Below are 22,970 nucleotides of genomic sequence, written 5' to 3'. Positions count from 1 at the left end.
AACTGCATTTATGGAGTTGTTGCCCTGCATCATGTTTGTTAACAGTCAACTGTATGAAATGTAAGATGACGTAAGATGGGTGACAAGGCACTGTCAAAATATCTCCGGATAAAGTTGTGGATGGGCACAAGTCAGGAGATGGATACAAAAAAAATGTCAAATGCTTTATCAATGCCTCGAAGCTCAGTGAAGTCTATTATTAAGAAGTGGAAGGTATTTGGTACAACACAAGACCCTCCCTGGATCAGGATGACGCTCGATAGAGCCAGAAGGAAACTGGTCAGAGAGGCGACCAAGAGGCCTACTACAGCAACTCTGAAGCAGCTGCAGGAATTTATGACAAAGAGTGGTCATTGTGTGCATGTGACAACAACATAACAAATTCTCCACAAATGTGGCTTGTACGGAAGGATTGCAAGAAAAAAAGCCACTCCTCAAGAAAGGCCACATACAGTCACGACTGAGCTTTGCCAAAACACACCTTGAAGATTCTGAGGCAGATGAGACTAAAATTAAATTATTTGGCCTCAACACCAAATGATATGTCTGGCGGAAATCCAGCACAGCTCACCATCCGAATAACAGCATTCCTCCAGTAAAGCACAGAACTGGTAAAATCCTGTTATGGGGTGTTTCTCCGCAGCAGGGACTGGAGCACTTGTCAGGATAGAAGGAAAAATAGATGGAGCAAAATACAGTCAAATTCTTGAGGAAAATCTGCTGCACTCTGCCAGAAAGTTGTCAATGGGAAGGTTTACCTTCCAACATGACAATGACCCAAAGCACACCGCAAAACTGAGCACACAGTGGTTGAAGGAGAAAAAGGTGAATGTCCCTGCATGGCCTGTGATTAAAGCAAAAGGTGGTTCAACAAAATACTGACACAAGGGGGTGATCCTTTTTCCAACTCCGTGATTCTGTTTTTTTTTCCCCTGACATGTTGGTGTTATAAGTTGCACTGAGTAAATACAACTGGATAAAACAAACTATCCATCTTCATTTCAGGTTACAAAGCAACAAACTGTGGTTATTTTAAAGGGGGGTGTTTCTTTTCTATACTCACTGTAGATCATCTCATGATGGACTGTCTCATTTCACCTATGACCATAATAAAATGACATAACCCATCAATACATATAAAATACTATTTGAGTGAAAAGAAACTCATTCTGAAATGTTACCAAATGAAATATTATATAATGCATTCACTTTGATTGCACTTTGACATTTAGATAAAAGATAGATATACTGAAGAGACTACATTGTGTTCTTTAAAAATAAAGCAGGACCAAGTAGAGTGCAAAAAGTTAAAAGGTTTATAAAAATGACGACGAGCTCAAAAGAACAAGTTTGAGTCAAAAAATGACATTTCCCTTATACCAAAAACATAAAGTTTATGTCTACATTACTTGTTAACAACCCATATACACATTTAAACACCCCCTTCTGATGCAATTGGATTAAAATTTACCACACCTTCTGACACAACTGTAATTTATTTATATCTTTGTCTCATGCATACTCATTTGCCTTGTGTGTAGGAAAGAGTGGCAGAATAAAAGTGTAATTCTAGTCTTGTGTCAGCTCCAGCCACAGATTCCAGCACTGCATGGGAAATAAGTGCAGGCACAAGCCCAGCATTCCTGCAGTACAAAATCAGTGACTGATGCTTTTACTAGAAGGTTTTTGTGGATGATTCTTTGCAGTTATTCTCCAAAAAAGTGCGCTAATGGCAACAATAAGCATTTGTCCGGAAATAAAAGTGCTCTGCATTATAAAGAAAACCATGCGAAATATAAAAAGCATAATCACTTATTATTTACAAACACTTAATTGTCCATACAACTCCAAAACAGATGTTTGTTTTTTTTAAAGAAATGGTCCATGTTCATCTGTGACATGTTGTAAACAGACAATAATTTGATCTCTTCCTTCAGTTTGTAAAAACAAAGATGTTTGCAGTTATGGGTGGAAATATTGAGGAGGATTTTAAAGCAGAAATGTGAAGTTTGCATCTTTGTTTAAACATTTAGATTAATTCCTACATACAAAAATGTTTGTTAATTAATCTTTAAAATCTAAATTGTGTCATAGGCTGATGAGCTTCTGGTTAAGCATAACTACCGTACTTCCTGTAAGTGGAAATCTCTTTCTGATATCTTTGCACCAATCATTGTTATTGTTAAATAAAACCAAAACTATACTAGCAGTTGTTTAACTAAAATAAAAAAATGCTGAAATAAAATCAAACAAAATAAAATATTGAAAAAGCTAAACTGAAATAGAAATGTTGCCATTGCAACTATAACTGAAATAAAATAAGTTGAAGTACTAAAACGACTAAAAATAAAACTGAAATCAAAAAATAATTGAAAGCTAAATGGAAATATTTAAACAAAAATGACAAAAGCATAAAAATTAAAATTGAAAGTATATATAAAAACAAATTCAAATGCTGTAATCATATATAAATAATTTAAGTAGTCTAAATGAAAATGTTAAATGTTGCAAATAACTGAAATAAGTTGTAGTAAAATGACAAAAAATACAACTGAAATAAAAATAAAGCTAAAAAGAAACACTAACCCAAAAACTAATAAAAAATACAAACACGAATAAAATTTAAAATGAAATTAATATCCAAAATATAAAAACTATAATAGTATATAAATAACACTAAAACATTAAACATTGCTTTTCACACACTGTCAGAAAAAAACAGTCACATAATATTGGTTAGAATTTGCACAGACTTGGTTAGTATGTCAAGTCAAGATTTAACTTGTATTTAACCCAGAACTTTCCATTGAATAGCTGATTAGACTTGTCTAAACCTTAAAAGTGACATATCACAGCTTTTCCAAAAGGTTCTTTTTTTTTTTTTTACTTTATTTTCTTACATAGGAAAATAGCATTTTTCAGTTATTCAAAAATATAATCTAAATTTGACCATCTATATGGTATGAGAGCAGCTATAGTCGGATGGTCTGTGTAAATGAAAACTGTTAATGCATTAACATGATGTTGTAGGTAAAGGAAATAATTTAACGCTTTTATTGGGATGAAGGTGGCGGCAGAAATATCAAGGATGAGCCCTTGCAAGGGAAAATAATGTTATAATTCCCCAAAACAGACATATCCCTTAAAAAAAAAAAAAAAAAGAGAACAAGAAAAAAATGTTACATGACAGTACTAGTCGAAACACTGTAAATCAGGATGCTCTCAATGTGATATTAAACAAGATGTACCTACGTGATCATTCAGAAAATGCTACAAAGTTTAGAGTATTGATAAGTCCAGATACTAAGCATGTAGAGCACCTGATAGTTCAAGAAAGCCTACATGAGCTACTAAGTAAAGGGAACAAATATAATGCATAAAGTACTTAAAGGGATAGTTCACCCAAAAATGAAAATTTGATGTTTATCTGCTTACCCCCAGGGCATCCAAGATGTAGATGTGACTTTGTTTCTTCAGTAGAACACAAACAAGTAAAAAATGATATAAATACTGTTCAGTTTCTTGCACTGACTGATCGTTTTGTGTCTTTACACATCAATGTATCGTCACGAGCCGCAGGGTTTAATTTGGTTTTGTTTGTGTATGTTTTTTTGACTCTTCCCATTTACTTCCATTATATGACTGACAGACTGCAACGGTTTGAGTTAAAAATCTTTGTTTGTGTTCTACTGAAGAAACAAAGTCACCTACATCTTGGATGCCTTGGGGGTACGCGAGATAAACATCAAATTTTCATTTTTGGGGTGAACTATCCCTTTAAGACCAGATGTAAAAAGGCAAGACGATGTCAAGGAAATTCACTCCATGTGGTAGATTAACTTGACCCTTCTCGAAAAAGAAACTTAAGCACAGTCCCATTAATGACAGAGTTGAAGCCTTCAATGACATATCGGTAAAATGATGTCCAGATAGCTTCATTTCGACAGGAAGCGATCAGCTGCCAGTTTTTGTGAACAGTAACACCTGTCCTCAGCGATTTAGCTTATCAACCGTGACACGGCACTAAGTAGAAAAATTGCATTTATCTAATGCAAAGCACAATACGACAACATAAAGGAAACAATTCTCTTTGTGTGATTACTGATCGAAGAGAAAATTGTTTCTAGCTTATATGTTTTACAGTACATAAGTTCATCCATACATGTAGTGATGTTATCCACGGCCCCGTACACAGGCGGGACCCCTGGTTTGGCATACGCTCTCAATAGACTGAGAGAGATGAGGCACGAGAAAAAAAAATGTGGAAAGCAACTTGATGCATAAATACCCTTCAGCTGGCGCAGGGATGTGATTGGGCCAAGAAAATTCCAGATATTTCAACGCGATTGGGTTTGCGCGAAATTTCGAAAAAATACGTAAAAACTTAAATATATTTTAAAACACTGTGACATGTCACAAATAACTGCATCAGACCTAATTTTGCATTACATAATAATTCATTTTAAAAGAGCTGTACTCCAGCAGAGTACTTTAATGAGGTGAATCTCACGGAGAAATGTCAAATGAAAAATTGAATTAAATAAAATGACTTTTTTCATATTGTGACATTATTTTCATAACAATTAAGTGCATTGGTCCACCTCAATTTCTCTGCAAAAAAATCTCATTCTCATGACTGTAATATAGTTATAATTTTTCCTTTGTTTTGATAATAAAGAATCTGTATAAATTAATTTTAACAACTAATACTACCATAATGTACACTAACAATAGTACTATATAATTTAAATATATATTTTGTTGAGCAATATGGTTTTTAATAATTTTTTACAATAGGATCATGAGATGTTTTTGCATTACAATGATGAAAATGAGCTGCTTTTTGCATGTTTTATATGGTTACTGACATTTTTGAGTTTTAAATATACTCAACTGTCATAAAAACTATTCTTTATGCAACATAAAAGTAAAACATTATTTTTTTACTTAATATTTTTGGGACTAAATATTGCATTTCCATAACATTTTTCTTGAGATTCACCCTGACAGAGGCCATGCTTGATAATCACAGCCTAAATCATAGTGCATATCGTCTTAATTTAAGGGAAATTCTGCTTCCATCTGGCTTCGCTGATCAAAATACTGAATTCCTTTTATATTTTCACCTGGTTAGATCTTGAACACAATATTCACAAACTGTACAAGAAATACATTTCTTCAAATTATACTCTGTATTGCCCTTTAGATCGGCAGACTTCCTGCAGTCTCGGTTTAAAGGCAATAAATACAGATCTCGAAATCTGTTGCAGTTCAACCTGTAGCTTGACACCAGCGAAGGACGAAACGTGATGAAATCGACTGTGAGCTTTACTTCAGCCCACCAAAAAGCCAGAAATCTGCTTTGAGCGTAACAATCACATCCCTGAGTTTCAAGTTAGCTGACTGTAGCACCAAGATAAACAAACATCTGGATAAACGATAAAAAAGTGAGGGAGGATACGGAGACAAAAATGAAGGCGGAGGGTTACAGGCTGTGAGCCTGTATAGGTATCATAGCTTCCCCTCTCAGACTCCAGGAATCACACTCCAGGTTTATCCGGGGATCAGACGTTTGCCCTGACCAGTCTGCCGGCACGAGGACCCCGGTGCACCTTAGTGTGTTTGGACAGGTGGTCGCTCCTGGCAAACTTTTTGTCGCACATTGTGCACTCATAAGGCTTGACTCCCGAATGAGACCGCCGATGGCGGGACAGCTCATCAGAGCGAGAGAACCTTTAATGCACAAAACACAGCAGGACATACACATCAGCTCATGACTCTGGAAAAATAAAATCATTACATCCAAGGCCTAACTACAGGTTTTGATGTTAATCAGCTCACAACCTATTTACAAGGTTCCCACACTAGTTGACCAATGGATTTCTATGACTTGCTCATGAGTTTTCATCATTTATTACTAGATAAACATTTTTAAAAATCATTTTATTGAAATTGCTCTCACCAAGAGATATTTCTAGACAATCAAATATTTTGAGCATTGCTACAAAAATGTAATATATACACATTCATTTCAATGGCATTTCATTCCTTTTAAATTTCCACTCATTTCCAGGTTTTGCACGAAATGCACTACCATTCAAAAGATTGGGGCCAACTTTTTTTTTATACTTTTATTTATACTTCAATTCAGCAAGGACACATTACATTGATCAAAAGTAATAGTAAAGACATTTTTAATGTCACAAAAGCTTTCTAATTCATATAAACGTAGTCTTTTGAACTTTTTCAAATAATCAAGGAATCCTGAAAAAAGGATCGTGGTTTCTACTAGGCCTGTCGCAATAATCAATATATCGACTTATCACGCAATATATGCCCACATATATATATATATATATATATGAAAACTATTTGGACAACTTTTGATTCGTAACTTAATTCATACATCCAATAAAAATCACCTTAAGGTCAGCTGGTCTGTATTTAGTTAGGTTAGCTTACACTTGGTGTGACGTTTTGATCTGATGCAATGAAAAAATGCATTTTAAACGTCCAAACAGTTCTGGGGTCAATATTTACATGCGCCCATGCTCATCATCACAATGCTTGCTGTGCCTTTGTGCATATGGACATCTGACTGCTGAGTAGTGATTGTTTTTCAGCAATAGTGTGCACCCTTAATTTACAAGAAGGTCAGAAAAAAATCTGTAGATGGAAAAATCTCCATACAAGTTATTTGTGCATTTTTCTTTTTTTCTTCTTGCTACTTTGCACTTTTTGTTAAAAAATAGTAGAAAATTTACTATTTATTCAGGTTTTTTAAGGTATCTAGTATTTTGATACCTAATTTCCATTATCTAAATATTCTTAAAAATTAAAAGTTTGTTGTCATTTGGAAGTGTGTAGGCCTTCTTGCATTATTATGCTGTTACATAAAAAAATGGCAATAATATTGCTTATCGCAATTATTTCTGGGGAAATATATCGCACAACAAAAAGTTGTTATCGTGACAGGCCTAGTTTCTACAAAAATATTAAGCAGCACAACTGTTTTTAACACTCATAATAATAAGAAATCAGCATATTAGAATGATTTCTGAAGGATCATGTGACTCTGAAGACTGGAGTAATGATGCTGAAAATTCAGCTTTGCATCACAGGATGACATTTTAACATATTTTAATGGAAACAGTTATTTTAAATTGTAATAATATTCCACAATATTACTGTTTTTACCATGTTTGATCAAATAAAGCAGCCTTGGTAAGCATAAGAGACATCTTTCAAAAATATCAAAAGATCGTGTTCAATCCAATGTTACCAGGCATTAGCAATGGCTTGTTCAGCCTAGATGACAACAGCCAAAGAGAAAAGCTGTTTCAGAGATGGAGCAGGTTTTTATAAAAGATTATGAAGACATATTTTGTGCACCAAAGACCAAAACAGTATATAACGAAACTATTATCTTGTGTAGAGCTGCTTTATAGTTGAACTATAATAACTAATGATGAACTTTGCAACATTCACATTGTTATTGAACTAATTTGAATCATCATTGAACTAAACTGAGCTGAATAATGACACTATTGTCTTTTTAGAGCTGCTAAAATTGTATTCATTTCATAACTGAAGTACTTCAATATGTTTCTTGTTTATTACGGTGAAACTGCTTTGAAACAATCTGTATTGTATAAAATGCTATAGAAATAAATGTGACTTGATTATTAAGAAACAGAATCAATTTGAATGTGGTTATTACTGAACAAATCTCACTTTCAAGTTGATTATTTTCTAGTTTCAACACTCACCTCCACCCACAGTCTGGCCAGCTGCACAGGTAGGGTTTCTCTCCCGTGTGTCTGCGGAAATGAGCCTTCAGGTGGCTGCTCTTGGTGTACATCTTCTCACACCCTGGGTGAGAGCATTTATGTACCCGCAAGGTTTCCGTGGAGGACCTGGATGGACGTGATGTGATGGCTTTGACCAGGCCTGTGCCCGCTATTCCGACCGCCCTGATGGCAATAGGCAGGGGAGCGATCTTCACATACTTTTGGTCTTGGTTGATGGCCTCGCCCACGATGGGGAGGAAAGTTGCTGAGGGCACCTGTGATGAAAGGAGGGTAATGTTCTGTGCCCCTTGGACACCGAGCACCAGGTGGGCCACCCGAAGCCCGTTGGCCACACCCGATTGGGTGTCTGGCTGTGAGAGGGCGTGGCTTAGCTGGAGAGGTTGTAATTGAAGCACAAATGGAGCACCAATGAGCACCGGCGCAGCACTAGCTGTGGTGTTAACACTCTTAGCGGCAGGAGGCGTTGTCGTCGGGCTGGATTTCGGCTCTACGTCAACAGGGGAAGACGGCTGTATGGGAGGCTCAACCTCCTTTGACTTTTCCTCTGGACTCGGAGGAGCATCACTCAAAAGCTCCATTTTCTCCATCAAGAACTCCTCAATGTCCTCCAGGGTTGGAGAGAAGGTGCTGGAGAGCTGGGGTATAAAATCAGGCAGCTTGGGCGGCTGAGTCAACATCTCCTCAGTGGAGTCTAAAAAGATCTGCAGCGGCCCATCGTCCTGATCTTCCTCCCCTGGGCTGTAGCTGAGTTGAGCTCCAGCATCTCCGGTTTCGGGACTGGAGCATGAGATGGAGCTGCCCCTCTCGCTGCTCTCGCTGCTGCCCACTTCCACGAAGAGCAAGGTGGCCAAGGCATGGTCCGCTAACGATTCATTAGAAGCGGCCACCGCTTTGTCACTTATGGAGACCATTTGTTGGTGTGCAGATCAGAGGAAGGCCAAAGGTATTGCCACGATTTGTAAACACTACGACAAAAAAAAGAAGATAGAAATTGAATATTGAGGAGAAGCAGTGATGTACAGTAGCACGCTAAAGAATCTGAACACTTTAAACACACTAACAAAAAAGCAAATATATTTCCAGGTCACATTTCATTCGTTTTGGGGGGGCGTGGCAGAGTCTTAACTTTGATAAAGAATATCTCTTTGGTTTTGAGACTTTAGTCTTTGCAACTTCAGGGATCTTATCTATGCACAATCAGCTTGTAACACTCCAAAGAGAAAGGAAAACTTGAAATCGCATCATATGACCCCTTTAAAGCACCGAGGTTTATGGTGTAGAAAGAGGAGGGGCTGTTCAAAACACCATCACAACACAAATCACCATCACAACATAAATCACAATGCACACTAAACCAGTTAAAAGAGGAACAACATAATCAAACTCGCATCAACACAGCGGCAATGCTCAACTACAGCACACACACGAGGTACTAGACATGTGTTTCACAAAAGTGCGTCAGCAGGGCAGGAAAACAGGCCTGCACACATGCTCCAACACACAGGCGACAAAAACAGCGGCTTTTGGACAACACGGACACAACATTCCCAGAAACAGGTGTCAAGTTCATCAAAGTCGGGTCATTTAGATCAAATCTGACCCTCTGTTTACAAAATCGACTTCGGTTTGGTTTACCGAACGTAAAACGATATACGTATGCCTCATTACCTTGTGTAAATATGGATTGAAATGTCCGGATTGTGGATGTGCGACATAGGATGAATCCAGATGTCCCTTTCAATGTTATTGTTGGGAAGAACATCGTCCTTGCCACGGTTCCATGTTGGCATTTCTCACAGAGGTCTGTCACATGACACGCATCGCAATGCACTCGAGGGCACGGATCCGATTCCTCGCTTCTGATTGGTTGTGTGGCGGGGGCTCGCCCCAAAACGAGGTACGTCATTGGTTAGAGTAAAAGGAGGCATGAATTATTTATAAGAATAGGAAAAACATCCAACGAAAGCAAAGAAAAAAAAAATTACTGATCTTGATGCATTTATGCACATTTATATACATGTATTGCATACAAGCAAAATCTTTAACCTATTCAAACCCGAATTATGTTCTAGAACTATAAATATAACCATGCTTTAAATGCATCCATAATTATAATAAAAAAAGACAAAAATGTAACATCCAAATTATTTCAAGAAAATGTATAAGAAATATATGAAAGTTAAATGATACATATAATTTTAAAATATACATAATAGTAATTGTGTTAAAATATAAATATTCATTTTGTTATTAAAAAAATATTCATTTTGTTATAATTTTCATAAAGTTATTTCAAATATCATTGTAAACAATTTTTTTGTGGCCATGCATATAAAAGTACTGCAGTCCTCTACTGCTACCTACAGTTATGTTCCTTACCCTTTATTTTGTTTATGTGTTTAATTATTTATTTATTCATATTGTCACAGAAAAACAAAACAAAATCAAGTTTGATTCATACATTTATTTTCAAAGATGGCAAAATTATTAATAAATTAGTCAAAAAACCATATAATTGTTGAAAACACTGCAACCGGGTGAATTTTGACAGCCTATGTATATATATATATATATATATATATATATATAAAACAAGAACTGAATGGAAAGGAAAAAGAAAGAAAAACATGGAAAAATAAGAGAACTGAGTGAATGATGGAGCAACTGTGGGTAAATCTGTCTGTTCTGACTATGAAAAAATGGAGCCAGCTGCTACAGAGACACTAGGTGGCAGTAGTTAATAAAGAACTGACCGATGCCACCTATCCCAAGTCAAGAACTGTCCAGCTATGATTAAAATTGTATTATGCCATTCCTAAAATAGCCAGACCTCAATTATAAAGTTCATTCTAAGTTTATTAGATTTTATTTGAACTAATTTAGTTGCAAATATCTTTTATCTTTTAGATAGCAACATTATATCTTAGAACCAAACATAAAAAGTACCTAAACATACAGTACAATGAACTCTTTGAAACTAAATGAAAAGCAATGAATACATCTATTTGTCTGTAATCTCAAAGATGTATTAAATAACATAAACCATCAAGACATCCAATCTAGACTTTTGTTGCTCCAGTTATTTAAGCACAATAACAAAGAAAAGAATAGCCAGCAAAACTTCAGACTTGTTCTTTTCTTTCTTCAGATAATGAAGCATCTCCGTATCAAACTTGTAAACATCACTTCTTTAACAGGGTTGCGTCACAAGATTTAAAACCTGAAACTCTCACTCGTCCTTGCTTTAAATCAAACATTCAGCTTATTTACTTTCCTGCACTTCAATACGCCCAAGTCAACTAATACTTCATTGTTACTTGTGTAATTGCTCTCCTTAAAAGGCATACAATTGTGTAATATTGCAAATATAATATTGTAAGCGCAGGTTAGATAACAATAGTTCCATCAAATAATTTAATGCTCAAATAAGACCTTTTATGTAAATGCATGAACATATATTGTTTGCTGAATATCATATAGCCCATGTTTTTTTTCCCAATAAATTACTTGTAAAGCATTTAATTGCACATTGCCATCGCTCTTTCCAAAACTACTAAACAGAACCAGCTGCCCTTTACAGTTTTTGTCACTAGTATCCAGAATCTGTTGCTCTGTTGGTAACATCTCATCTTGCATCAATATCCGCCTTCTCAAAGACGATCTTACTGGAGAAATACACAGCCACCAGACTCAACAAAGATGCACAGGCCATGTATGCGGTCACACTGTGGAAGAGCTGCACGATGGAGCCCATGAAGAGGGACGGGACCACCTGAGACAGCAGGTAGGCACTGTCTAAAATGGCGATGTCTGTGCCCATGCCTCTGAGGGCTGAGGGTTGTGGGTCCATGGTGATAGACACATGCAGATCAAGTGATTGTAATTTTTGTATATTGCTATGGAAGGGTATCGTACCTGGATACCCATTGACGCACCCATTAGTTCTTTTCTGCTTAGTCGAGGACAGCAACTCTGCTCTGACTAGCATTAGATCTTCCTCCCTGAGAGGAAAATTGTGCCTGTCGGTGGAGAAAAAGACCTGGAAATTGAGAAGTGCAATTGTTTAGGATAAATACAGATTAGCATGGAAGATATACAAATGCATACGGTTTGTTTGAAGCTCTTACCTGTGCATTTGAGTGGTATAGACATGTGAGTGTGTACGGCAGAATCTGCAGGATGCAGAAGGTGTATCCTGTAGCAGCAGCCATGATGGTGACTAGTATAATGTTGTTGGATATGGTCATAACTGCTGTACTCACAGCCAGCAGAACCACGCTGCTCAGATACAGCTTCCTGGCACCGATACACAACACCATACGCTCCATAACCAATGAGAAGATCACAGAGGTCACACATTGTAGGAAAAGACCCAGACTGGCCATTCGAACGCCTGCAGTGACATAAAAATAACACTAAAATACTTAGATTCCATATATATATATATATATACAAGCCATTACTTTAGTGTCACATGATTTTTCCGAAATCATTTTAATATGCTGCTCAAGAAAGTTTCTTATTATTATCAATGCTGAAAACAGTTGTGCTGCGTAGTATATTTTGTGGAATATTAGAATAGGGTGACCATACGTGCCATTTTTCCAGGACGCGTCCTGGCCAGGATTTGTTTTGGCTTTGTTTTCATGCTTGCTGAAGGTAATGATCGAAAAGTAGTTTGACCAATAACATGCAAGCATTGTACATAATGGACCAATCATGGCGTGTGAGAAGGTGGGATTTACGGTCAAAGCGATGCAATTACGCGTACATATTAGGTGTTTTCGACTTAAAAGCAGTGCGGCTCAGACCGATCAGTGTTTGACATCAAAGTACCTCGAGAGCGTTTTGAAAGCAACCGTCTGTATGGTATTTTGATGTCACACACCGATCGGTCTGCACACGCAAACAAAGCCAAAACCTAGATATTTTAGGCAATATATAAATCCTGGCCAGGACGCGTCCTGGGAAAATGGCACGTATGGTCACCCTAGTCTAGTCTCATATTGAATATAAACAATTTGTCTTACTGTGATTTTTTTACAGACTTTTGTGTTGGTTAAATATAAAACAAGTGAAGAAAAAAACCTGCAAGTGCAGTCAGACAACATACATTTCTATTAAAGATACACTCTCAAAAAAAAAGGTACAAACAGGTACAACAGGTACCCTTTTTTAACCCCTAAAGGGTACATATTAGCACCTTTTGAAAGGGCCCCAGTTACAGCGTATGTGCCTTTTTTAAATCTGTCTGTTCTGACTATGAAAAAATGGAGCCAGCTGCTACAGAGACACTAGGTGGCAGTAGTTAATAAAGAACTGACCGATGCCACCTATCCCAAGTCAAGAACTGTCCAGCTATGATTAAAATTGTATTATGCCATTCCTAAAATAGCCAGACCTCAATTATAAAGTTCATTCTAAGTTTATTAGATTTTATTTGAACTAATTTAGTTGCAAATATCTTTTATCTTTTAGATAGCAACATTATATCTTAGAACCAAACATAAAAAGTACCTAAACATACAGTACAATGAACTCTTTGAAACTAAATGAAAAGCAATGAATACATCTATTTGTCTGTAATCTCAAAGATGTATTAAATAACATAAACCATCAAGACATCCAATCTAGACTTTTGTTGCTCCAGTTATTTAAGCACAATAACAAAGAAAAGAATAGCCAGCAAAACTTCAGACTTGTTCTTTTCTTTCTTCAGATAATGAAGCATCTCCGTATCAAACTTGTAAACATCACTTCTTTAACAGGGTTGCGTCACAAGATTTAAAACCTGAAACTCTCACTCGTCCTTGCTTTAAATCAAACATTCAGCTTATTTACTTTCCTGCACTTCAATACGCCCAAGTCAACTAATACTTCATTGTTACTTGTGTAATTGCTCTCCTTAAAAGGCATACAATTGTGTAATATTGCAAATATAATATTGTAAGCGCAGGTTAGATAACAATAGTTCCATCAAATAATTTAATGCTCAAATAAGACCTTTTATGTAAATGCATGAACATATATTGTTTGCTGAATATCATATAGCCCATGTTTTTTTTCCCAATAAATTACTTGTAAAGCATTTAATTGCACATTGCCATCGCTCTTTCCAAAACTACTAAACAGAACCAGCTGCCCTTTACAGTTTTTGTCACTAGTATCCAGAATCTGTTGCTCTGTTGGTAACATCTCATCTTGCATCAATATCCGCCTTCTCAAAGACGATCTTACTGGAGAAATACACAGCCACCAGACTCAACAAAGATGCACAGGCCATGTATGCGGTCACACTGTGGAAGAGCTGCACGATGGAGCCCATGAAGAGGGACGGGACCACCTGAGACAGCAGGTAGGCACTGTCTAAAATGGCGATGTCTGTGCCCATGCCTCTGAGGGCTGAGGGTTGTGGGTCCATGGTGATAGACACATGCAGATCAAGTGATTGTAATTTTTGTATATTGCTATGGAAGGGTATCGTACCTGGATACCCATTGACGCACCCATTAGTTCTTTTCTGCTTAGTCGAGGACAGCAACTCTGCTCTGACTAGCATTAGATCTTCCTCCCTGAGAGGAAAATTGTGCCTGTCGGTGGAGAAAAAGACCTGGAAATTGAGAAGTGCAATTGTTTAGGATAAATACAGATTAGCATGGAAGATATACAAATGCATACGGTTTGTTTGAAGCTCTTACCTGTGCATTTGAGTGGTATAGACATGTGAGTGTGTACGGCAGAATCTGCAGGATGCAGAAGGTGTATCCTGTAGCAGCAGCCATGATGGTGACTAGTATAATGTTGTTGGATATGGTCATAACTGCTGTACTCACAGCCAGCAGAACCACGCTGCTCAGATACAGCTTCCTGGCACCGATACACAACACCATACGCTCCATAACCAATGAGAAGATCACAGAGGTCACACATTGTAGGAAAAGACCCAGACTGGCCATTCGAACGCCTGCAGTGACATAAAAATAACACTAAAATACTTAGATTCCATATATATATATATATATACAAGCCATTACTTTAGTGTCACATGATTTTTCCGAAATCATTTTAATATGCTGCTCAAGAAAGTTTCTTATTATTATCAATGCTGAAAACAGTTGTGCTGCGTAGTATATTTTGTGGAATATTTTTCAGGATTCTGTAATGAATAGCAAGTTCAAGCAAACATTTATTTAAGAAGAAATTATTTTAGTAACATTATAAAAATCGTAATCAGTGTTGGGGGTGATGCATTACAAGTAAACTTTCCATAAAAAGTAACACAATTAGTTACGTACGTGTGTGTGTGTGTGTTGAGTGCTGTTAGCTTAGCAACATGCTAACACCAACTGAAATTAATTGTGAGTCTAGTCTAGGGTGACCATACGTGCCATTTTCCCAGGACGCGTCCTGGCCAGGATTTCTATATTGCCTAAAATATCTAGGTTTTGGCTTTGTTTGCGTGTGCAGACCGATCGGTGTATGACATCAAAATACCTCGAGAGCATTTTGAAAGCATAAGGAACCGTCTGTATGGTATTTTGATGTCATACACCGATCGGTCTGCACACGCAAACAAAGCCAAAACCTAGATATTTTAGGCAATATATAAATCCTGGCCAGGACGCGTCCTGGGAAAATGGCACGTATGGTCACCCTAGTCTAGTCTCATATTGAATATAAACAATTTGTCTTACTGTGATTTTTTTACAGACTTTTGTGTTGGTTAAATATAAAACAAGTGAAGAAAAAAACCTGCAAGTGCAGTCAGACAACATACATTTCTATTAAAGATACACTCTCAAAAAAAAAGGTACAAACAGGTACAACAGGTACCCTTTTTTAACCCCTAAAGGGTACATATTAGCACCTTTTGAAAGGGCCCCAGTTACAGCGTATGTGCCTTTTTTCTAAGAGTGTACATTATCTGAAAACAAGTTTTAAAATCATATGCAGTGTTGCTTCTCAAGTAAATTTATCTTGTTTTAAGTACTTTTAGGATATACTTTTTTCTTTATATTACAGATAAAATGTCACCTTCATCATAGCGTATCCTTCCTGAGGAGCCTGGCTCTTCACTGGGCACCCCATTATACAATCCTTCTCCAACAAAGTCCGCGTAGAAAAGCATAAAGGACATAAGTGCCATCCAACTGCACAACTCAGCGACAAACAGCCTTGCAATGACTTTTGGCATGCGACTGCACAGCGAGTAGAGTCGGGGAGCCACAGAAAGGAGACTAGAGTACGTCCTTCGTAAAAGCAGAAATCTGGGGAATGCCACACAAGGGCAGCAGCGAGTCTTCAGTTTTTCAGGCTTTCTGGACACCTCAGCTTCCCCCAGCCTTTCTCGTACTGTCTTCTCCTCAGAGATGAAGGTTGTACCCATCAAACAGGCGAGAAAAATGAAGGTCAAAACAATGTAGATGAAGGCCTCTTGTCCACCCAAGTAGACCACAGTGTCCGAAGTTGTCCAGTCAACCGCGGCCAGCAGGTAGCCGATGCATCCGCCCAGACTGAGCATGAGGGAGTAGACGGAAAAAGCCTTACGACTCTCTTCCTCTCCGGGAAAGAGGTCAGAAACCAAGGCCTCTAAAGGGGTGAAGCAGGCCTGACCACAGAATTCCATCAAACTAATGGCAAGGACCAGCAGTGGGACCTCCAGCCAATGCCGCTGTTGTTTTGTGAGCAGGGTGATGAAGGTGGATGTCTGAGGGATGATCAAGAGGCCGAGCAGGACGCCCATGCACAAAACCCATATGAAGGGACGCCGGCGACCATATTTACTTCTCCAACTGTCACTCGCCGAACCAATTAGAGGGACAACGATCAGCCCCAGCACAGGTCCCACAGCTGAAATAAAAACATCAAATCATAAAACATCAAGTGTAAATTCACTCTGGATGTGTCTGCTAAATGCATATGACACTATATTCTTCTGTAAAAATGTTATACAACACAGTACAATGACAAATTATTTTATTTATTTAATTATTAATTTCATTGTATTTCATTACAATGTATTTAATTATTGAATAGCTGCATTTTAAATTATTGAATAATTTATAATGAATTTAATTAACAACCTTTTTTTTTTTTTTTTCTAATATTATAATAAGTATACAGTTGCATTTACATTTCAGTAAAGTGGTCCCTCACAAGGAGATCAACATATTTGGGTGTCCTTAGCATTAAAAAGTTGGAAGTGAAACCCCAGAGGTGGAAGTGACGAAGCATTGACGTGGAATGGCTCAGTAAGTGAGTCAAATGTAACCATTTATACGTAAAACTAAACTTAAGTTACGCAGTGTTGACGGAATGGAACGGTTCAGTGAGTAATTTGTTTCAGTAACCAGTCTGGCGGATTTGGTTCATTATAGTTCACTCAGTAAAAGATTCGTCAGAAGGATTCGCCAGTTCTGGTTCAAATGAACTTGTGTGTTCATTTAAACGATTCATTCAAAGAACCGTCTGTCAGTGAATCGAACTACGCACGTTTCGCTTTGTTTGTTTTTACGTCAGCGTTCAAGGAGCGGCGAAAAAGCGCTTTTGGAAACAGGACGACACACCTTTTGGCGTCATGTCAGAAACATGTAACTTAAATACAATATATGACCTTTAAGAAACTTGTTAACTGAGTTGGACAACTCATATTTGACATATTTCTGATATGGTATGAACGCAGAAGCATTCTCATACTCATACTATTTGTACTAGCCTACATTTCAAAACCGCTGAAAGCCTTGAAGCTCGCGATAATCCCATCTGAAGTTCCAACACCTTTAAAATGTTTGTTCATCAGTCCAGATATTTAATAACTCGGCTACACTACTAAACTACCCACTGCCCTCCAAAAACAACTTTGACAGTGACCTCTTTGGGAGTGACTTACCCAATACCATGGTCATGAATCGTTCTTCCACCCCTGCCTCCAGCAGCATAGGTGGGATGTAGATGGTCCCAGCAGCCAAACATACCTCCAGACCACATGTTAATGCATTAATCAAGAACAACTGTGAGATCCTGCCATGCATGTCCAGATTCTCCTCTCTTTCACCTCTTCAAACTCTGCAGTGATGAAAGAAGCTGTTTAGCCATATATTAATGCATATGTCCAACATTATGACTTCTATTGCGTGCTCTTCTTGCCTCAAAGCTGCCAAATGGATTCAGAAGACACTGAATAGGCTATATGAATCATGTGTCCTTTTCGGAATTGCCCATTTGCTGTTTTTCTCAAGAATTTCATTCGCATTTTTATTCATGTATGCCATCCGCCAACTTCCCATGCTGACAAAGATTAGAAATTCAGTCATGTGATTATGACCGTTGACACCAGGATGTGTGGCAGAATAAAACACCCCTTTAGTCAACAGTGTGTTTGTTCAGGACTATAAAATAATGATGAGTTTCTTAGCACTCAGTTGCTGATCTTTGACCTTAAAGGCAGTACATCTATTAGAGCAGCTTTATGATTGATTGTGGACATAACACAATCTTGATTGTTATTAAAAATTTCGAATGCATGGCAACAATAAACAAAAAATGGCATATGTATCATTTCTACAGTGTAGGCTATTTCTTTGCCGGTTTTAGTTTAGCGTTGCTTGTGACTTCTGGAAGACCGCTGGTTCTTCTTCTCAGATCTTTGCAGTATAACAGACTCATGGAATATTTCTCAATAGTTTGGAGAAATTTGAGTTGCCTGTTCAGTCCACATTAACGTAAATTACAAAAGCGTTCGAATGGCACACGTCTATATTTAGTCCATTTAAATCTCCTGTTTCACTTAACAAGTGAATCTCACAAAAGCTGTTAAGAACAAGGAAATTAAGCATGTTTTTTGGACCATTAAGAGTTTTTGCCACTGTGACACTTTCATGACCGTTAAGCACAGAAATCTTATTAAGATTTATAATTAAATAATTATTCATACATTGTGGCAGAATCTACTTTTATTTCTACTTTTTAAATTGTATTTGATTAAATTTTATTATATGTTCTATTTATTTATTAAAAAAAAAAAAAATCCAACCTGGACATGCTTTCATGTTGCTGTGTTGGAAAAATTAATGGACTACTATTTGAATTTCACTGAATAACTAAATCTGTTTGATTTTTCCTGATTTGTATACTGTACTGTTGGGGTTATTAATTGATTAATTATTAAGTGATGCATTAAATTGACCAAAAATGACAGTAAAGACATTTCTAATATTATACAAATATTTATTTTCTTTTTTTAAATATAAATTCTGTTCTTTTGAACTTGCAGTACATCAAAGAATGCATCCACAAAAATATTAAGCAGCACTGATAATAATAAAAAAAAACAAGCAAATCAGTATATTAGAATGATTTCTGAAGGATCATGTGACACTGAAGACTGGAGGAATGATGCTGAAATTTCAAAATTCAGCTTTGCATCACGGGAATAAATTACATTTATTAAAAAAACAAGAACAACACCAATATGAAGGGCGACCATATTTACTTCTTAAACTATCACTCGCCGAACCAATTAGAGGGACAACGATCAGCCCCAGCACAGGTCCCACAGCTGAAATAAAAACATCAAATCATAAAACATCAAATGTAAATTAACTCTGGATATGAGTGTCTGCTAAATGCATATACTTGACGCAATTTTCTACTGTAAAAAAAAGTTATACAACACATACAAATGACAAATTATTTAATTTATTTAATTAATAATTTCATTACAATGTATTTAATTATTGAATAATTTTATTTTTAATTATTGAATAATTTTATTTTTAATTATTGAATAATTTATAATGAATTTAATTATTGAAAAAAAAAAATTTTTTAGTATATAGCTGCCTTTACATTTCAGTAAAGTGGTCCCTCACAAGGAGAACATTAAAATATACTACAATAGAAAACAGTTATTTTAAATTGTAATAATATTTCACAATATTACTGTTTTTTTGTTTGTTTGTTTGTTTTCAAATAAATGCAGCCTAATTAACACATTTTACCCCAAACCTTTTCAGTGTATGTTAGTGTACATTTTAAAACATTCAATTTTTAAAATATAACTACATTTTGTAAATAAATACTGTGAGGTCACTTAAGTTCTGAAGCTGTTCTTCTGAATATTACTTGTTCATTGACAGTAACAGCATCATGTCACAAGGAGTTGACAGATTATTGAGAAGGAAGGAGACGTGTCTTTAAGTGCAACATGTACAAACACATTTAACTCTTAGGAGTGACACTCTTTTATTTCGCTGTCAACCACATACACTGGACTCCTGCCTCAGCTAAGAGTAAAAAGTCTTAAGTATAACCTGAGTTGAAACATAACTGAGCCAAGGCTTTAGACAGGAAAACAATCTTACCTGACGCTGCCTCTGACAGGGAACTTCAGGTCCTTGAATTTTTTCGTTTCTTAAATTGACATTCTGTATGTATGGCTACACCTGTTTTAGGATCAAATGAACAAGCATTTTAACATTTAAACAACATTATTTTAAACAAATGATTACAAATATCCTTTTTACATGTCTGTAAAGGAATACAACTAATCACTGATATTTACCCAATTATTTATGACATGTAAAGGCAATAAAATACAACTAATAAATGCCAGTAATACAAAGACAGTGATCTGTTTTATGATTTTATGGCTACAGGTGCATCATCAGCTACACATCATGTTACAAAAAACAATACGTACGTTTCATTTCCATCTGAAAGTGTGAATTGGAGGGATGTCGCGTGCTGTGGTTTGACTGATTCCCATGTGAATGTGTAGAAAGTGCAGTGACATCAGTAGAAGTTTGAAGAGCCGTTCCAAGAGCGCTGCAGGAAGTGGGCGGGATGAGCTGAGGACACACACGTCTAGAAAGCCACATCACAGAGGCTCCGCTCAATCTTCAGCATTGCTGCAGGTTTTGAATTAAAGCCATTTAAGTCCAGCACAACAGGTGTGTCTGCTTTTATAGAGTGATTTCCTTTAATGGATCTGTCTGTCTGTCTACCTACCTACCTGTCTGTCTGTCTATCTGTTGTTCTAATGTTCTATCATTCTATCTATCTGTCAATCTATCTCTATGTAACATGTATATTATAAGTGCTGTATCAGTCAGCATTTCTTCCTTTTAATCATCATTCAGCTGTGTTTGGTGTTTTTGAAATGGTCTTGCAGTTTGACAAATACATTTGATAAATATTCCATATAGTCTCTTAATGAATATAAAGTCATAAAACTGCATGTAATTGTACAAGATGCATTCGATGGAGCATGTCAGGCAGGATGATGATGTCAGTGTTAACTACTGGCCTACAGGTGGAAAAAAGTGGATGGTTCCTTTCGTGAAATACAAAATATCAGGGCATATCTCAAATTTCAGCACCGTGTTAGTAAAACAAAAGAATCTGAGCCATTAGAAAGGAGTTTCTGTTTTCGATTTGTCACGTGGGTTGGAGTTGTTTCACAATTACAGGGTCACACATTTACATTTATGCATTGTAATGGTGCTTTTATTCATTAGTAATTTGCTTTTATTCATTGTTTGAACTATTGGAATGCTGTATAGGCTATGGGAGTTGTGTAGCAAACACAAAAGTATTAAGAAATAATTGCAAACACTACATGTTTGAAAGTCTTGTTTCTCATTTTCAAGCAGGCTAACTTGACATGTTTCACACTATAAGTTTGTTTTACACCTCCAGCTTCTTCTTTTTTTAAGGTTTTGTCACTTTTAGCTTCCCTTAGTTGTTTTTTTTTTCAATAGAAACTTACTGTCATTTCGTTTTTTCCCCCCCCTAAAGACAGTGAGCATTGTGATGATAATTATTGTTAAATCTTAAGGGGAACTTAAGGGGAAGTTGTGGCCTAATGGTTAGAGAGTCGGACTCGTAACCCAAAGGTTGCGGGGGTTCGAGTCTCGTACCGGCAGGGATTGTAGGTGGGGGGAGTGAATGTACAGCGCTCTCTCCCACCTTCAATACCACGACTGAGGTGCCCTTGAGCAAGGCACCGAACCCCCAACTGCTCCCCGGGTGCCGCAGCAAAAATGGCTGCCCACTGCGCCGGGTGTGTGTTCACTGCTGTGTGTGTGCGCACTTAGGATGGGTTAAATGCAGAGCACTAATTCTGAGTATGGTTAACCATACTTGGCCACATGTCATGTCACTTTTTTTTTCACACTTTAAATAAAGCCTTTTTTGTAGCAAGGAGAATAGGCTACTGGTAATGCAAAAAAATATTGTTAACATGTCTTTGAATGGTCTCAGACTTGCACTTTTGTTGAAGGAGTTTGACAACACTGCCTCCATGTGCTGGAATTTAATATCGCAACTGCTGACGACATTATAATGTTTATGGAAACAAAAGTAGAATGACAAACTAACTTAAACACTATGGAAATGAAGTTGGTTTTATTAGTAACTGGAAAAATAAGCGCTTCATATTCCTGCACCTTAATTTAATCCAATTTTTCATATAAAAAATTATACTAGCAACACAGAAGATAGGGAGGTGTCTCAAATATCCCCAATATCCTCAGCTAATTCAGACAACTATGCATTATGCACGTACTTTTATTTTTCATCTAGCTTCTAAAGAAATGCAGTTCTGCCCGCATTTTAGATCTCTAAAGTGTTGTCAAAACTTATTCAGCTTTCTATTTCTTTAGAAGTGAGATGAACAAATTATGAATTTCCCCTTAAAGGCACAATATGTAATTTTCGCCGCTAGAGGGCGCGTATTCAAAATAAACAAAGAGACAAAGGCGTAGTTTGATGACGCCATGACTGAGTGTGGAATCATGGGAGTTGTCGTCTTCATCCCCACAGCCGATGCAATCCGACTGGACTCCTTGCCACTAGTTAAAATTGCTTATTTCTCTGGATTTAAACATTCTTCGAAACATTTGGGATAATGTAAGTACACAAGTCAGCAAAATATATAACACTGTTTATAGTTTTTGGATATTTTATTTAAAAAATCTTACATATTGTGCATTTAAAGCAACATTCACCTAAAAATTTAAATTTGCTGTACTCATCCTCAGGCTATCCAAGAGGTAGATGAGTTTGTTTGTTCATGGAAACAGATTTGGAGAAATGTAACATTCCATCAGTTGCTCACCAATGGATCCTCTGCAGTGGATGGGTGCCGTCAGAATGAGA

The 22,970-nt window shown here is 36.8% G+C and overlaps 3 protein-coding genes across 5 annotated transcripts; all 3 read right to left on the bottom strand.

Annotated features, from left to right (window-relative positions):
* Positions 1 to 4,759: 4,759 nt before the first annotated feature.
* LOC107751187 (Krueppel-like factor 15) lies at positions 4,760 to 9,702 on the bottom strand. The gene is made up of 3 exons (XM_016566836.1): positions 9,480 to 9,702; positions 7,770 to 8,776; positions 4,760 to 5,733 (listed from the first exon to the last, which is right to left on the bottom strand). The coding sequence occupies exons 2-3, from the start codon at positions 8,720 to 8,722 to the stop codon at positions 5,565 to 5,567; spliced, it is 1,122 nt and encodes a 373-aa protein (XP_016422322.1). The 5' UTR covers positions 8,723 to 8,776; positions 9,480 to 9,702; the 3' UTR covers positions 4,760 to 5,564.
* A 1,579-nt stretch (positions 9,703 to 11,281) lies between these two features.
* Positions 11,282 to 12,196, bottom strand: LOC107751218 (solute carrier family 45 member 3-like). The gene is made up of 2 exons (XM_016566886.1): positions 11,939 to 12,196; positions 11,282 to 11,850 (listed from the first exon to the last, which is right to left on the bottom strand). The coding sequence occupies exons 1-2, from the start codon at positions 12,194 to 12,196 to the stop codon at positions 11,437 to 11,439; spliced, it is 672 nt and encodes a 223-aa protein (XP_016422372.1). The 3' UTR covers positions 11,282 to 11,436.
* A 1,201-nt stretch (positions 12,197 to 13,397) lies between these two features.
* Positions 13,398 to 20,586, bottom strand: LOC107751186 (solute carrier family 45 member 3-like). 3 transcript variants are annotated; one of them, XM_016566833.1, is made up of 6 exons: positions 20,512 to 20,586; positions 20,174 to 20,254; positions 17,701 to 17,876; positions 15,846 to 16,661; positions 14,510 to 14,775; positions 13,398 to 14,421 (listed from the first exon to the last, which is right to left on the bottom strand). In XM_016566833.1, the coding sequence occupies exons 3-6, from the start codon at positions 17,840 to 17,842 to the stop codon at positions 14,008 to 14,010; spliced, it is 1,638 nt and encodes a 545-aa protein (XP_016422319.1). In that variant the 5' UTR covers positions 17,843 to 17,876; positions 20,174 to 20,254; positions 20,512 to 20,586; the 3' UTR covers positions 13,398 to 14,007. The 3 variants fall into 3 exon arrangements, with proteins under 3 accessions (XP_016422319.1, XP_016422321.1, XP_016422320.1); XM_016566835.1 differs by lacking the exons at positions 17,701 to 17,876; positions 20,174 to 20,254; positions 20,512 to 20,586 and adding an exon at positions 19,311 to 19,360 and having other exon boundaries at positions 15,846 to 16,603; XM_016566834.1 differs by lacking the exons at positions 20,174 to 20,254; positions 20,512 to 20,586 and having other exon boundaries at positions 17,701 to 18,241.
* Positions 20,587 to 22,970: the final 2,384 nt, after the last annotated feature.

The sequence above is a fragment of the Sinocyclocheilus rhinocerous genome, unplaced genomic scaffold (assembly GCF_001515625.1).
Source record: "Sinocyclocheilus rhinocerous isolate Xijiao unplaced genomic scaffold, SAMN03320098_v1.1 scaffold362, whole genome shotgun sequence".
Classification (NCBI taxonomy): Eukaryota; Metazoa; Chordata; class Actinopteri; order Cypriniformes; family Cyprinidae; genus Sinocyclocheilus; species Sinocyclocheilus rhinocerous.
Note: the sequence above shows the minus strand (reverse complement) of the source record. Positions and strands in the feature narration are given on the sequence as shown.

Excerpts from the sequence above, each read along its gene's own strand:
- LOC107751187 (XM_016566836.1), bottom strand. The coding sequence starts at position 8,722 with ATGGTCTCCATAAGTGACAAAGCGGTGGCCGCTTCTAATGAATCGTTA. Across the intron at positions 5,734-7,769 it reads TGGCCAGACTGTGGGTGGAG|GTTCTCTCGCTCTGATGAGC; the intron begins GTGAGTGTTGAA and ends TGTGCATTAAAG.
- LOC107751186 (XM_016566833.1), bottom strand. The coding sequence starts at position 17,842 with ATGCATGGCAGGATCTCACAGTTGTTCTTGATTAATGCATTAACATGT. Across the intron at positions 14,776-15,845 it reads AAGGATACGCTATGATGAAG|GCGTTCGAATGGCCAGTCTG; the intron begins GTGACATTTTAT and ends ATGTCACTGCAG. Across the intron at positions 14,422-14,509 it reads TATACCACTCAAATGCACAG|GTCTTTTTCTCCACCGACAG; the intron begins GTAAGAGCTTCA and ends CTCAATTTCCAG.
- LOC107751218 (XM_016566886.1), bottom strand. The coding sequence starts at position 12,196 with ATGGCCAGTCTGGGTCTTTTCCTACAATGTGTGACCTCTGTGATCTTC. Across the intron at positions 11,851-11,938 it reads TATACCACTCAAATGCACAG|GTCTTTTTCTCCACCGACAG; the intron begins GTAAGAGCTTCA and ends CTCAATTTCCAG.